This window comes from Sciurus vulgaris, assembly GCF_902686455.1.
Source record: "Sciurus vulgaris genome assembly, chromosome: 7".
In the NCBI taxonomy this organism is placed as follows: domain Eukaryota; kingdom Metazoa; phylum Chordata; class Mammalia; order Rodentia; family Sciuridae; genus Sciurus; species Sciurus vulgaris.
In genome coordinates this window covers 42606816-42624188 of record NC_136467.1, presented here as the reverse complement: position 1 = coordinate 42624188, position 17373 = coordinate 42606816, and the positions used below count along the sequence as shown (strand labels likewise).

The 17373-nt window shown below is 35.5% G+C and overlaps 1 protein-coding gene across 2 annotated transcripts in view; it reads left to right on the top strand.

Annotated features, from left to right (window-relative positions):
• The window catches only part of CLVS2 (clavesin 2), a 137869-nt gene extending 120965 nt beyond the window's left edge, over positions 1–16904 (top strand). Inside the window, exons 5-7 of one of the 2 annotated variants that reach the window (XM_079146269.1) lie at positions 1367–1587; positions 8156–11287; positions 15921–16904. In XM_079146269.1, the coding sequence (XP_079002395.1) occupies positions 1367–1587; positions 8156–8243 (309 nt within the window). In that variant the 3' untranslated portion in view covers positions 8244–11287; positions 15921–16904. Of the gene's footprint in view, positions 1–1366; positions 1588–8155; positions 11288–15920 lie in introns of those variants that run through there. The other variant, XM_079146270.1, reaches the window with a different exon arrangement.
• The last annotated feature ends 469 nt before the right edge of the window (positions 16905–17373 follow it).

Below are 17373 nucleotides of genomic sequence, written 5' to 3'. Positions count from 1 at the left end.
AGAAATAAATATTGTCTCTTGTGCTCTCAGGCTGGAACAGGAATGTGTGAAGTTTGCAATTAACCTGTGTACCTGGTCAGATGGTACCTTCTACAACTGTAGGCCTCACATCATGTATTACAGCTGCTGTTTGCTTTGCTTGCTTTGGCCAGTGACCTGCTGTTTTCTGTTTTACTTTTCCATAGTTTACTAAAAATGCTTGCTAATTGGTGACTTCCACAAATCTGATTTTATTCGATGTTATAGACTAATCTTTCTTTTGTTTTCTTATGTATTTCCTTCTGTGGATTCTAAAGGTACAAAAAGCAAATACGAATGTGTTAGCCTGTTCATCTTGAACCTAAAGTATGAAATTCTTATGTTAATTATAAACTATACTTCTTAAATATTACATAAATTTATATGAGTGACAATAGTGCTTTATCAGAGAAACTGAAATGAAAAAAAGAAAGGGGTAGCAGATGATGGAGAAATACATCTTGAGTATGTGATTTGATGAGTCTTCCATTTAATAAAAGAGCTCTCTATTGACAATAATACCAATAATTAATGTTTACATACAATGCTGCATTTTCAATCCATTGTTGGACTTTCTGTTTGGACAATAAGCATGGAAATCTCTAGAAGAGAGATTGCTGGCAGCATTGCAGAACACACATCCCTTGGGACAAGAACCTTGCTCAGCTTTTCATGATTGTGAGGATGCTAATCTACTTCTTTTATTTACAGCACCCACTTTGCATTATAAAGCAGTACTTTGGAGGTTACAGTATTCTTATTTTTATTGATGATAAAGAGAAAGCCATACTGGTGACAGCTTTTGAGCTTAATAACTCAGATAGGCTCAGTAATTGATGAGTCCCTCGTGAACAGGGTCTGTTTTAATAGCACTCATTGTCTGCTTCCCCAGGCTGGCACAGCTAACACCAGAACAGTGTGGCGATTGCACACGCATCTTATTCTGCTCATGCCCCAAACTAGGAAGCAGAAAACCTTATTTGTATTTCTAGCTTTTTAACCCAATCATTATCTGACCTTCCAGAAACTACTTACATTCCTGAACCTCAGGATTTTTATATGAAATATTAGGACAGTGGTAGCAGCCCAGCCAGTTTCTCAGAGTAGATGAGAGTTTTAAATATTTTAACAGACATGGAAAATTCTGAGGTTCAGGAATGTAAGTAGTTTCTGGAAGGTCAGATAATGATTGGGTTAAAAAGTTAGAATCACAAATAAGGTTTTCTGCTTCCTAGTTTGGGGCATGAGCAGAATAAGATGTCTTGCATTTGCTTTTCCTATCCTCTCTTCTTCCCCAGAGCATTTGGGACAGTATTTAGATTTCTCTCACCCTTTTCTTGCATTTTAGATATTTCTGCATGGTAACAATCTGAACAGTCTACACCAACTAATTCATCCTGAGATCCTGCCTTCTGAGTTTGGAGGAATGCTACCCCCTTATGACATGGGGACATGGGCAAGAACACTGCTGGATCACGAGTATGATGATGACAGCGAATACAATGTGGACTCCTACAGCATGCCTGTGAAGGAAGTAGAAAAGGAGCTCTCCCCCAAGTCCATGAAGAGGTATGCAGAAGGCGACTGCAGAAGGTCTGGGACTGGAATGGGGGGGCACCCCAAATCTATCACCAAGTTTTATACATTTTCCTATATTTTCTTTTTGTGTGTGTATAGCTGTGTAATTTTAAAACCTGTCATGTCCCCATTATTGGATGTCCAGGACTTTTAAGTCAATTTTTTTTTTTTAAGTGAGAACATTTAATAGGTACTCTCTTGTTGAAGTTTTCAAATATAAATCACATTACTATTAACTATAGTCTCCATATGGTGCAATAGATCTCCAGAACTTATTCTTCCTTTCTAACTGAAACTTTGACCAATATCTTCCCAGTCATCCCACAGCCCCTCCCAAAACTCCGGCAACCACCCTTTACTCTGTAATGGAATGAGTTCATCTCTCCTGGATTACCACCTCTAAGTGAGATCATGAAGTATTTGTCTCCCACAAATACATGCAATTATTATTATCTGTCAATTTAAAAAAGATCAAGTCATTGAGGATAACCTCAATTTAGTGTTTTTTCAGATTCATGGTCAATCCAGCAGGGCTCTTAGAAATCACCAAATCCAATAGTTTTCAAATGATACCCTGAGGAATCAAGGCTTTTTTTTTTTCCCCCTGTGGTGGGGATTGAACCCAGGGCCTTATGCTTATAAGGCAAGCACTCTACCAACTGAGCCATCTCCCCAGCCCCTGAATCAGGGCTTTTAATGGAGTGCCTCATGCCTCAGGCCAGCAGTTGGGGTAGGGAGAGTACCATTTTTCCTATAGTGGTAGCAGCTTTCTCTAGCTAATATATTAGACTTCTTGTAAAATTTCCTTTGAAGAAAGGCACCACACAGACCCACACATATAAACACACACACACACACACACACACACACACACACACACACACTTTAATTCAGTCACTAGTTTCAAAGTTTATGCTACATTTTCACTATCTTTGCCAAGTCTTTGTCTGACAGTCTAATTATTCCTGGTGCAGAGCATTCTATTTCTTTACAGGTTTGATCTTTAGAAAATTCACTGTTGAGTCACTTGCTTTGACTCATGGCACTTTTATTATGCCTGCATTCTTTCAGTCAGTGGGTGAGGGAGTCATAGACACATACAAATGCACAACTGGTTCTGAGTTTTCATCCTGTGGCAAACAAAGAAGACACATAAGTCAGATGTGGTGGCACATACATGTAATCTCATCAACTCAGGAGGCTGAAGTAGAAGGATGGCAAGTTCAAGGCCAGACTAGACAACATAGTGAAATTCTGTTTCAAAATTAAAAAAAAAAATAAATAAATAAAAAAAGAAAGAAAGGTTGGGGATGTAGTTCAGTAGTAGAGTGCCCCTGTGTTTAGTCTCTCAATCCACACCCTCCCTGCCCCACAAAACTGCCTAATTTTCAGGCTTCCCCAGGCTACTAGCTTAGGGTTCAATAGAATAATGGTAATAAATATTATTTATTTGGATCATTTCCCACCCACAGGAATAATAGGAATTACAACCTCAGCAAGATTCTCCTCACCTAGCTCAAGTAGGACCCAATGACATCTTGTCATACCAAACCTTGTCCTGTGTACTTTTTAATGGAAGCATGATGGGGTGGTGTGCCTAGTCCTTAAAGCCAGTCTTTTTCATGATGATGATGATGATGATGATGGTGGTGGTGGTGGTGGTGGTGGTGGTGTGTGTGTGTGTGTGTGTGCAGGCCTTGAAGAAAATGGAATGGTCAGATGGTCAGAAACTTTACCTACTGTAATTTTTCCACTAGTAGAAAAACTTATATTTAAACCAACTTTCACATCTCAGGTCTTTTCTCTTAGAGCAGAAGTTCCTGATTTCAGAGCTATGCTCTTCTAATCTAAAAGGTTTATTGATGGGTTCTCAAAGGATTCTGCTAACTGTTAGGAGTATTCAAAATCTTGGGTGCATATGTATCAATGTATACACACATACGTGCATTTTATTTTTTCTGAGGAAAGGCATAAACATCGCATTCTCAAAGAACTTTTGAAAACAAGAATCCTTAAAAGCATTTATCTGTGAATAGCTCCCTTCTAATAAAAATAATTATATTAATAATAGTTGTTATACTCTACTGTTCACTATGTACTTATTATAAGTAAGGCCCTTACTAGATTCCTTTATTTACATTAATGTATTTAATCCTCATATGAACCCCATTACATAGATATTGTATCCTCAATATAATGCACCCTATAGTTAGCAGAGCAGGGCTCTAATCTATGAGGCATACAGTCTTTCTTCTTGATGACAAAAAGTCTTTCTACCCTTTCATGACAGCATGGTGCCAGCTCCCTCACTTTGGAACTGAGCTATATAATGATTAGATACAGGTGTCATTGATGTCCCCTAGTTTTCTCCTTTGCCGGCTAATAAAGTCCTTTTCCTTTGGCCATTCCTCCTGTGCCATGTGCACGCCCGTGGGCCATCCCGTGAACCTGCTTCTCTCTATATCCTGCAACAACACCCACCCCTGCACTCTGCTCACCTGCACCCTCCCGCCAAACCTTTCCTACCTACTCTCTCAGACCCCCATTTACTACCCACATGGGAATTAAAAAATCTTTTAAAAGTGTAACTCAAATAATTTCCTATTTCTGACTTAAACTTTTAAATGACTCCTTATTATCATGAGTAATATCTACCCTGTATGGTGGCTTACACGGTGCTAAGTGCTATGGGATCTGCCCGTCTTCCTTTCTCTTCTAATTTAGTAAACCTCCCTCCTTCCCTACCTTTCAGATCCCTAGGCTCCTGTCTATTCCTGCAGCTTCTTCAGCTTATTCCTAGTAAGGACTTTTACCCTTGTCACTGCTGCCTGGAATGCTCTTTTCTTGCATCCTAACATGGCTGGTTCCAATCAGAGGTCACCTCCTCCAGACAGTCTTTGGTCTTTCTCCAACACCTGGTCTTGGTCATCTCTACTTACACCCGATTATTGTTACTATCTATCAATTTCCTATTTTATTTTGTTGTATTTTATTTTTTGTAGCATCCATTTTGTGAAATGACCCATCTTATTTAATGTGATATCCAATCCCCTGGTGTAAACTTTATGGAGCCATGGTGACGTTGTCTATCCTATTCTCCTTGCACTCTCCAGTGCCTGGAGGAAAGATTTGCCTACAGCAGGTGCTCACTAAATTCCAGTTGAGTTAAGGAATGAGCTCTTCTGTCTGTCAGTGGTTGTCTTTAAGTTTAATGTTCAAACCAAATAGGTGATATCGGACCCTAGTGTCACCACTGACTTTGAGGTTCCAGAATTCTGGTTCCCAGCATGGGCCTCCTTGGCATCTTCTCTTGCTGTCACTGTTGCTGCTGCTCAGGTGACCAAAGCATTCTGTCAACTCCAAATGTCCTCTGTGAAACAGGGAAGTTCCTTTTTTATCAAGTCATATCCTAATTCTGTTTCTGCATTTAGATTTTTTCCAAAAGCATTATTTTAATTGATTAGCACCATCTCATTAGAGTTGACTTAGTTTATCTACCCTCTGAAGTAATTCTGGATCCTGATTCTCTTCCCCAAGTAGTCCATTTTGTTCCCTGCAGACTTGGCTTACATTACATCCACTGCCCCAATCCTATGTCGTGCTTCTCACATGGGCTGATTAGACTTTTAGATATCCTTTGGTGTATCTTTTATTCTGTGGGCAAAATCCTGAAAAATGGCATTATGAAACTTGTTTGATCTGATTCCCTTGTTCTTTGTGTCAAGAAATTAAAGTTCATCATTAAGGATGCCTCTTGTCCCTTTTCCTTTTATAATTTTATATTATTCTTAGATTGAGAGGGAATAAAATAATTCTATTACCAACGGTTGTTTGTAATTATTCCTTTGGGTGTATTCATTCAGACACATGAAAAAACGAACTTGTCCTCCTGTGTACATTTATAGAGGGAGAGAACAGTTATGTGAAAAGATACCAAGTTTGCTAGATTGTGGATGTTTTTGATCTGAGAAGTGTCTTTTACCTTGTGTCCCTAGGGCTTAAGACTGTGCTTTCACATAACTGTTGCAGTGAGCAACTCTATTCATATTGTCAAGTGATATGAGCTACTGATTGCATTGAATTATATCAAACATTTATTATTACTACGTACTAAACCCTTTTCTACTGACTTGTGTGGAGGGACTCATTTGCTTCTTCAAGAAGCTAATAAAGTAGTCCTGCCCCCACTTTGTTAAAGAGAACAGGTCTAAGGGAAGGTAGATGCCTTGCACATGCTGTCCAACTACAAAGGAGCAATGCTAACTCCAGTACGTGAGTAACAGTGTTCTGTGAGCCATTTCCTTAAGCACTATTAAGAATTTGTGCTGGGGCTTATGCATTATTGCATCTGGTCCTCACTATACCTTTTTTCTGTAGGGGATCTTTTCCCCATTTTACAAACAAGAGAACCTCTATCCAAAATCTAGCCTCTTAAACATTTTGGTATATCACAACATTGTGGATGCACAATGAATGAATAAATGAGTACTTGACAACTATATTTAAATTACTGGATATTTATTCATTGAAAGGACAGTATGGGCTGCATGGAGACTCCTGGATGTTTTATAAATCAATGATAGCTCACTCACTGCAGCTAGAATAAACCTGTTCATTATCATTTATGATCCTGTGCAAACTGTCCTGCTCTTTCATATGAAAAAGTGTGAAGAATAAACAAATCTGGACTAACAGTATCCTTGGGGTAACTAAATACCAGAGAAAATTTTAATTGCAAACTATTACTGTGTGTGTTTTTTTTTTTTTTTTTCCCTTTTGCTGAGGAATTGTCTGACCTTTAGAGGCAGCCTCCATCAACCAACAATTTTGTTATCTGCAGGTCATGATAAAAGCAAACTAGGAGCTAATTTCAGTTCAAGTATGAGATGGTTTAAAATATTTTATTAAAATTGCCATATCTTTTAATGATATGTTTTAGAAGTCACAATGCATACAGATTTAAAGAATGTGTACCCGTGTGTCTTTGTTATCTTTCTGTTTTAACAGAATATGATGGCAGATGTAAATACTTAAATTGTCTGCCTCGTGCTGTCTGAATAGCTTTGATATTTACTTATTGACATAATCAATATGGATCTCAACCTTTATATAATACATATAATTAGGGGGGGTTTCATCTGTTTACTATAAATGTTTTCTTCATTATCCTCATTATTCTTCATTTTGAATGCATAATACTGAAATTCTTTTAGTAAGGAAATTATGTATTAAAGTCAAGACATTGTGATCTCACTGTGCACAGGACCCTGTAATGTACTGTTTTCTCTGTATTCCTTCTCTCCCTTGTCCTTTCTTCTCTCATTCTTTTTCTTGAAAACAAAGGGACTCAAAACTTTGGCCAGTTTCCTTTCTGAGATAAATATCTAATGCCCATTTAATATTCAGATCAAGTGGAGAAAATGACTTAGGAAACAAACCTCTCCTTTTTTTTTTAAATTAATCCTTTCACCTTTATTTTCATTCTCTCTTTTAGAACAAATTTAGGTTTACTTAAATGAAGGAGACAATTTGTCAGTTGATCTTGTAATTTTTTTTTTTTTTTGATAATTAGTTCCATTGCTGTTCATTTTCATTAGCATGCGTGGCTGTATTTTAGCTTCTAGTCTTCCTTTTGGAAAGTTAATGAGGTCTGCTAAGAGGCATATTGCCACAGCAGAAACCAATTGGCTGGCATGCAGCAGCAGGGGAGAATTCATTACAGAGGAGAATTTTAAAGGCAGCTGCCTCCTTAATGCTGTGGCTATTAAGATGGCAACATTCTGCCACCACTGTAGCATGTTTCATTGACTTTCCTCCTTCCTGCTTTCCTGTTGTTTTCTAATGATGAATCGGGATATAATTTCCACCTGCTAGCAAAGGCAGGTAAAAGGAAGTTTTCAAATTATGTGGTTTCCTAATTATAGAGTGTTGCTTTCTAAACAAGAGTTTTTACATTTTTTTAAAGAAGTCATTAATCATTTTTTTAAAGCTTCAAAAGTAAAGCAGATTTTATTGAATATTCTATTGGGAACTGTAACAAAAATAACATTTGAATTCTGATTTTTTGTTGATATACTCATTAATATAAAAATGATGGTTAAAGAAAAACACATTCATGTTGAATTTGTTTTATAGATTTTTTTTGAGGGCAGGAATCCAGCCTCCTATCATTTCTATCCAATTTTTAATAACAATCATTTAACTGTAGTGGTTTTTTTCTTTCCATTTGGATATATTTTGTTAGAAAACATTTGTCCTACATTAGAAATTCTCCATATCTCAAAGAGGAGACTCTTGTTCAGTTATGAAGAGGAGAACAGAGGGCAACTAATGTCTATTTAGAATCCTTTTCTACTCACTATTCTACTGAGAGGCCAGAGGGGACTGTTTCCTCACTCTGATGTCAAACACCAACATCAGTGTGCGATATCCACAGTTCATAAATTCCTTGATGTAGGAGAGGATAATTCACATCCATAGGAGAAGCAATGGTGAAGAAGAGAATGTGATCTGGTAATTATTCGGTACTAATCACTGACCCTGGTTTTATCTGTTGCAGATCCCAATCAGTAGTGGACCCCACAGTACTAAAGCGCATGGATAAAAATGAGGAAGAAAACATGCAACCTTTGCTTTCTCTGGACTAATAACTTCTCCACACCTACCCCACGGATTAGAAATGTAAGGTACTGGTTTTCAGCAACAGGGCTAGCACTGTGGAGGAATTACCAGCTGGAAATCTACTTATTCATGTTAATGTAGCATCATACATAATAAGGCATCAGGCTTTCTCGTTTGCCTGAACCATGGGTGCCCTGCACTGGATTTGAAAAAAAAAAAAAAAGGTCAATAATTTATTCTGTAAGTGCCAAGTTCTTTGTAAATACAATGTAATCTTCATGTCAAGTTTGTAAATTTTGGTAGTGATTTACTTTGAGAAAGATTGACTCAAAAGTTGAAGCCAGTGATTTGAACTATAATAAAAAGGAGAAAAGATGCGTAAACTATCAAAGCAAATTAAACGTAGCCCTGTTTCCTATGAAGCCATATTTCTGCTCTCATAGTGAATTGTTTCATTGTTTGTCTCTGAAACTCAATATTCAAATATACTTTGAGTGGGCACAGGAAACTAGAGAAATTGTTGTAATTAATGTATTCCTATTTAGTAATTTTCAATGAAGAGAAAATGTGTCCTAGGACTATCACTGGCTTTGCATTCTGGAGACAGAGAATGACAGATGAGCTGGTGAACTTAACACTTGAACTCTTCCATGTTCATTCCTGGAGTCTTGCAAAAAGATATGTCTCCCCACTTAAAATGTGGAATTCTGAACTGCTGTCTTCACAACGTGTTCTTTATTCAAGACCCTCTTGTGCCCCCATCTGATATACTTTAATATTTCCCTTTAAAACTCTTTGGCCAAGAAAATGAAAACTCATATGTGAATAGCATTTTGACAGCTAATTTTGAACATAAAATTTGCCACTTACAAATAAGGGGCTAATTTCTAATTATTGTGCACTTGTTGAAATATATATATATATATTCACACATACAACATATATATTTTTACTGAGCTCTAATAAATCCTCCATGTGACAGGCTTGTAAAATAATTCATGCATATTAATGGTGTTAGAGATGTTGCAGATAATTAATTGCCTGGGATACTAACTCTGGAAATCACCTTCACTGAAGTTAATGAAAATGAGAAATAGTGAAACACACTTTAATATACCTAGTTAAGGGAAGTACAATATACTTTATAATGCAATGTTGAATAGGTGCCACTTTTCTGAAAGGTATTTTTCCTTCAAATGATAGGCCTCAGCATTGTGTAGGAGAACAAAAAGTAAATTATTTTTTCTCAGTTTAAGTTAGTTGTCATAGAGTTCGTGTATGTCCACATTTTCTTTTCCAAAAAGATTGAAAGACTGTGCTGCAAACAGGAGTTGTAATGAAAGCATGTGAGGGCATCTAAGCATATAATAGTTTAAATCTGGAGTTTGAAATCTGTTTACTATTAAAATTTTATTTCATAAAAATTTTTCATTACAGAAAATTTAAGATCTTATTTTAAATCTCAAACTCCAGCATGAAAAAGCAAGATTTTTATCATCCTTTCAGCATGGTGAATTTTGAGATTAAGAATTTACCACTTAAGTCTTCTTTTGAAAGACAAATATCTCCAATAACTCTGGGAATCCAACATAAGTAAAGGCATATAATGAATGACCTTTACATACTTTTTAGCCAAAAGCTTCAAAAAAAATTCTGTTATAATTCTAACACCAACAATCTTAAAAATCCAACCAGTACAACATTCTGCAACATTATCAAGACTGTCTGATGTTTGTAAAAATACATACATTAACTTAATGAAAGACACTTTAGAAATGGCAGCTTCCTATCAAGTACAGAAGAATAAGGACTATCAAGTACTCTACCTATCCTTGTTACAGAGATTAGAATGAACTGGGTATTAAAAGCTATAGCAATTATCTAAGAATCCAACCCTTTATGTACTTGTGTTTTTGCCTACCTGACATACATACTATAGTTCTGGCTTTGTAGGCTACATACACATGTGTTAGGCAGTATGATCCATTGGAATCCAATAGAAATCATGGAAGTACAGAAAAGCAATCAACTGTTCTTTCCTATGAATTTCTCTGAATGTGCACCATTTATTGCCAGTTTTCAGAATTCTACCAGCTTCAGATGTCAACCAGCACAGTCAGCTTCTTTCCCTGTCATACATATAGTCAGTGTCATATATAAAAATAACTAGTATCATTTGTACTCTCTCCGTACCCCACATTTGGAAATTTTGCATTGGCATTGCCGTGTGTGTGCCTGCTCTTGCACAAATGAGCAATTGAGAATTGGCTAGATTGTGTAAAATATTTAAAAATGAATGAACAAATCTCAGCAATGATGTCTTTTGAAATTGCTAAATCTAGTTCAGTCAGTGAGTAAACTCATTTCCCAGCAGTTCTGAAGCTGCTTAGTCAAGGGATTTTCGTTCAACTTTAAAACATTTCCCCTCAGCACCATCTAACTAGTGCTATTTAGGCATTTTTTTCCCTCAAGTGATTTTTTCACGTCACGTAGCTGTCTATTACATAACCTAGTAAGTAGATATCCTTATATTTTTTCACCTTGATTACAATAGTACTCCTAGTATCCCACTTACACACACATCTACACTAGACTCCTAATAATTTTGCCTCTCTACTTTGGGAGCCATAATTTACTCTTTCAATTGTCTTGTTACTTGCAAATTGTGGACTTCGAAGAATTATAACACTGATTTGGATAGTCCAGTAGTCCGTTTAATTTTTTAATTTTTTATTTAATTTTTTTTTTGGTAGGTCTGGGGATCAAAGCCAGGGCCTTCAGCATGTTGGGCATGCACTAAAGTAAACTACTTAGCTACAGGCTCAGCCCCCCACTAACTTCTTTTAATTGGCCTGCTCCACCATCTTTGACTTCTAATTTCTTTCTTCCCCTTGTTTCAGGGAAGCAGCTTCCAAAACTGGTTTACAAATAAAAAATTCCTGTTATCATGTCATCAGTGATATTTGCATGTTTCTGACTACTATATAAAAAGGAAGAGGTTATCATGAAAATATATTCTAAGAACTATGAAGAAGTGCCTCTTTAAAAATGGGATAAAGCAGTGACACTGGTGTGTATGTCTTATTTGTACCCTCTTTCAAAAAGCCAATATATATACTTATATTATAAGGTAAAACAGATACTACTTCAAGAAGGATATTCTGCTTAGAATATCCTCTTACAGTATTAAGTCTATTGTGTAAGTTCAATAGAGTAACATTAATCCATGCTATTTGCAAATCTATCACTATGCTAAAATAATATAAGTATTAACTAGAGTTTTCAAAGCAAGTTTTTGAAGTGGGCATGAATAATTTCTTTCATTTTAATAATAGTTTGCATAAGTGTAGGCAGAGGTATTTTAATAAGTCTTTTCATATAAGACGCTTGTTTGCTTCATAGTACTAAAATTCATACATTCACGGACAGGAAACCCAAGCAAGTAGGTTCTCTATAATATTGGTAACTAGGTCACATTGTTAAATCAACACTGCAAGTTTATGCAATATTCCTGAGGGAACAGATCACTCTATAGCATCAAGATAATGGAGAGTTGGTTTTCGACTTTGGGAACAAATTTGTGACTCTTCACAAAAAGAAACCTTTAGAGCCAGGGCAATGTGTCTTCAGGCACAAGCTTCCTATGCTTCTGCAAACAGCCTAAAGGTTTCTGGATGTATCTGTAGCCCTTTAAAAAAAAGTTGTATTAAGAAAATCTGCTGAGAGGCTCTATGCGACCTCTGTTGTTTTATTTAAAGGTCTACCTTCTCTGGTTGGCTAATAGTCTTTTTGTTTCTTTTTTATTTTTATTTTTTGTTTGTTTTTGGTGTGTATATTGATAACTACTTGAAAAGTTGCTATTAGCCATAGAGACATTCCAGAGAGAGTCTCAACACACAAAATCAAATGAGCAAAGTTGATATGGGATCCGAGCTTGCAGATCTGAAAGCTTGACATCATGTAGGCTTGGAGTAGGCTCGGAGGCATATATTCCATTTAGATCTGCTCTACAAATGCAGAACACAGTCATGTTTTGTAAATTTGTGAAACCATACATTACATCATTCAAGAATAGATGGATATACCAATGTATCCGAATAAAAGAAGAGGATTGGCTAAATATTCAGGATGCGTATTATCTTGGTAATGAAAAAACATTTATTTGTCTTATTTTGTTTCAGTTGAAAAAGCAGCTTCTTACATGCTGTGGGAACTATTGGGCACCGTTTATTACCTGAAAGTGGTAGATAAGTAGAAATAAGAAAGAACCTTGGCTTTGCAACATTACTAAATGAAAACATTGATAGCTTAGAGACTATCACATTTCTTCATGAGTTCGTTTTAATTTTATACATATTTTGAGGTTAACCCCCACATAAAAGTAATGCTACAAAGTCTGTTATGTGTTAAACAGGAGAATGAATTCTCCTGTACTGTTGGAAAAATACAAAACAGCAATTCTGTGTATTTGAAACACTCGTATTGGACTTTGCATTCAAAGAAAGAGGAGTACAAATGGAATTGTTATAAAAATTATAAACCAAATAATTATAGATACAATAAAGACGCTTTTATAGCAAATACTGGGAAATGTCAACAATTTATATGTATTTTGTCAGTATTTGATTTAACTTCAAGTCTCAATGCAAACATTTTTGTCCTTAATAATATAATTACATCGATACTGTCAGAATTACCTTTTGTGGTGAATAAGATCAACCTAGATTACAAATGAAATAAATTTTAACAAAACTTTTTTAAGCATGAACCAATGCCCAATTATTTTGAAAACTTATCATGAGCTGTAATTGTTTTACATATCAGAGAATCAAAGCATAGTCTTGTTTTTAAGGTGTTTTTTTTTTTTTCAGATTTCATGTTTGTTTTTAAAATATGTAAAACCTCAAAAGTCAATTCTTCTTTTTATTTTCAGTGGTTTCAGGAAAAATATGTCTAAGAGAAAGATTATATAAGTTTCTGAAGAATATTAAGCACACTATTTATTATTGGGCTCAAATGATGTAACTATTTATTACTATACACTATTTATGTACTACTACACACTATTTACTATTTGATCTTTTAAGGGAGTTCTTTATTCCAATAGAATATTGTAAATAATGTAATATAATTTTTGAATAAGTATACATTTCAGTTTTAAAAATACATTTATTTTGCATATGGTGAATGTTGAATTTAGAGGTACTGGATCTATAAACTGAATATTTCTAATACAGCATCTAAAATTGACAATATTTTTATTTTGAGAGAAATAGCTGGCTATTTAGGTTAGGATACTTCAAGTTTTCTGTCATTTGTGTTGGGTTTAAGGGGGAAACATAATTTGTTATGTATTTTCCCCTTTAAAATGATATTTAGTGTTCTATAACTTCTAGACAAACTTTCAAAAGAAAATTTGAATGAAGAAGTCAGCCTGTAAGTCATATATAACTTAGGACTGATCATTAAATAAAAATTTAAGATTCTGATATTCCTGCATAAAACTATTGGATTAGATGACAGAGTAAATTCAGAAGTTCAAATTGAAAAAAGAATGAAGAAGAAAGGAAGAAAGTAAAGAGTAAAAGGAAAAGAAAACCCATGTTTGTTTTTAAAAAGATCTGCTAAAAATAATCACAAGTAAAACTATTAAGTAAAATAAAAATATTCAGCCTGATTTAAGAAAGAATGCTTAGAACAGCTTTGCATCCTCTGTAACTTCTCATTATTTACCTGTGGATGAAAACTCACCTAATGAAGTTAGAGACTCCTCTGCATTTGAATTTACTTAAAAAGCTCTACAGTAGACTATGACACTCTTTGGCCCAACCACAGAGGATTTTTCCCATACACAGTTGCTCCCTCTTAAAGCCAAGCCAGAAGGAGACCAGTTTCCAGCAAGGACTGCAGTAGTATCTATCCCATGTGAGACCAAACCCAGGGTAATCAGAAAATGAATGAAAAAAAAGTCAGAGATGCAGTCTGACCTTTTATGGCCAAAAGGCATTGTCCTTCTTCAGAAGGATCAATTGGAAAATATTTATAATTACCCGTCAGTTGGCCAATGAAAAGAGACATAAGGAAGTGCTAGTCAGGGCTCAGGTGTGGAGTGTTTTCCCATAGCAACAATATCCTCAAATCCCTTATGTCTGAGCATCACTTCTTCCCCTAAAAATAAAAAGTAGTATGCTTTCATCCTCCTTTTTTTTTTTTAAACTCAAAAAGTTTCTGTCAGAACCACACATACTTTGTTTGCTGCCTTTTAAGAAAAAAAAAAAATGCCGTATCATTTGAATATAAACACAGTTCACTTAGTTGCATATGATTGAAATATTTGCATGGTGATTTATAAATTATTACCTAAAAGTTTAAAAAATATATAATCATAATGTTTTAGTGCTCAAACATTATTACATGTTCTTTGTATCTGGGATTCATGGAGAAGACTGGCCATATTTTTTCTTTTGCTTTCATATATCACTTTCTTCGATGTGCAAAGATATCTCAGTTTTGAAATTTACAAAACCACTTCCATTCTGAGCCTGCTTCCCCTTTTGTTTTCCCATTTCACCAAATGTTGACCCAACATTCCAGTTTCTAGAGCTAAATCTTTAAAATTCTCCCCCCATCAAAACCACATCCACCCATTTCACCTATACTGTTGCTCTCTTTCAAAATATACGCCCACTCTGACAGCTTTACTAATGATTATTAGTACTTTGGGCCACATTTCTCCTTTTTTTTTTTTTTTTTTTTTTTTTTTCTGCTCTTAGCTGCTAGAGTCAATGATCAAAATGTTAGCAAAAGTAAGCCCCCTCAAACATAAGTCAGTCATTACCTTCTTCTCAAAACCCTCTGAAAGAACAAAACCCTAAATCCTTCAAAGGTATATGAGGAGAGTGGACTCAAAGTCATTAAGCACCAGTGTAGCAGAAGAGCATATTTTCTGATTGGGTTGGCATTTTTACCTAGAGGAGGCACAAGAAGTGTTAAATATTTTAATATTTCGTTTCTAAAGACTTCTCACTCCTGACCTTGACTTTTCTTAGACCGTCTCTTAAGAATCTCTCTTTTATTATTCTGTGGTCCAATGGCCATGCTTGCTGTTCCAGGAGCCTTCCAAGCACACTTCTGCTTCAAGACTTTCACTCTTCTGTAGCCTTTGTCTTTCTCCCAGATATCTACATAGCTCATTCCCTCACCGCCTTCAGGTCTATGTCCAATTATCTCCTTCTTAATGGGCTCTCTATTTTCTAATTGAAAATGAAAGCGCCCTATAGTTGTTCACATTCTCCTTTTCTGCTGTATTCCTTCTCCATTGTATTAATCACCCAATATTCCACATAGCTCATTGACTTATCTTAATTTACATCTCCTTCCAATAGAATATGGACCCCACAAGGCCAAGGATTTTTGTCAGTCTGTTTGCTCTTGCGTTACCAGTGCCCTGGACAGTGCCTGGAACTTAGTAGCAAATCCAAAATGATTTCATCAAGATCTTGATTGGTTTCAGCAAGTTATATTATACAGTAACCAATAACATACATTTAAGGGGAGCTTTTGTTGTTTTCTTGTTATTCATCTTTCCAAGGGGGAAGCCTCCTTCTGAAGGTGATGAAATTATGAACCCAAATTTACATTTTCCTGTCTCCAAATCTGATCTCTATTTCAGGGTCTAACTTTTACATTTTGTTTTCTTTCAGGTTTACCTTTGAAAATGACTCTAAAGTCATTGGGCCCTATATCCATCATGCACATGGCTTATTTTACTCTTTTGAGAACAGAATCATCACATGGAACATGGTTTTGAGATTAAAACTATACTGAATTGCTCTTTGGTTAATGTCCCAGTTCATTTCAATGTTTAAAAGTTGCAGTGAGTTAAAACACCATAATTCCTCCAATATTAGAAGCTAGTTTAAAAAATATGCCATATAGTTAATTTTACTGTAAAGGAAATGAGGAGGAGGAGGAAAAAGAGAAGGAAGAGGAGGAGGAAGAGGAGGAGGAGGAAGAGTAGCAGATACTATGATCATTCCCTCCTGAGTCACAATTACTAGATGAATGAGGAAGTATTTTGGTGTTTTTAAAATCTACCTGTGATCTAGAAATACACATGTTGGAACCATTTAGTCTGCAAACCCTCTTAACAGAAGTTTCTTATCAATTGGGTTTTGTATTTCATATGTTTTTATTTTGAAAATCCATAGATCTGACATAAAATAATAGAAATTGCTCATGCTTACAGTCTAACTGGCTTTTCAACTTCCTTCTCCTCTTTAATTCTAGGTATCCTTTTTAGAATTTTGCAGTCTTATTTGTTATTCTTACCTCTCCTCAGTTTTATTTCCTACTATTCAGTCTGCCTTCTCCATAATTATACTAATCAAATATCCTAGATATTGGTTTTGGGATGAGGGTTTCTGATTTCATCCTTCTTTGTTCTTCTTTATGTTCTTACCATCTCTTATTCCTTTCCTCAACTACATTTTCGTGCCGTTCCCTTATTGTATAGCTCAGACCTTCAGTTACCATCTCCTACCAGGCCTTCTGTTAAGAGGACATTGAAAATAAAGGATTGGCAGGTGGTCCTGATGAAGGAAGCACAACCTGAAGAATAAGGATAGATGCTTGAAAAAATTTTCAGAAGTCAACCAGACTTTCAGTGGCTTTAGGATTTAAGGGGTTTCACCTCAGTACTATGTAGAACGTCAATAATCAATTTCACTTATGTTCATTGTCATTCACAAGGACTACGTGGCAATCAGGGTCAACAGATTCTTTGGAAAACCTTCTCCAGAGAAGAGGTTAATGACTCTTGCTCAGGAATGAGGCAGAATTTTCTTGTGTTTCTTACTATTTGATCCTTGACAGTCTGTGCGATGGAAGCCATTTCCCTCTGTGATATCCTTTTTTTGCCAGCCTTTAAGAATGTGTTTAGCATCACTTCAGAAATAAAGAGTTCAAGCTTATGTATACACAGTAGGTGGAAGATACTGCCGTTCATTGTCTCTTTTACTGAATTTTGTTTCTTTTCATAATTACCTTTATGATTGAATCCTAAGAATATGTTCCTTGGCAAATTTTATTAATTACATCCCTTATAAATGGATTTAAAAATTTTTTGAACCAGGTCATTGTTTATTATATGATTAA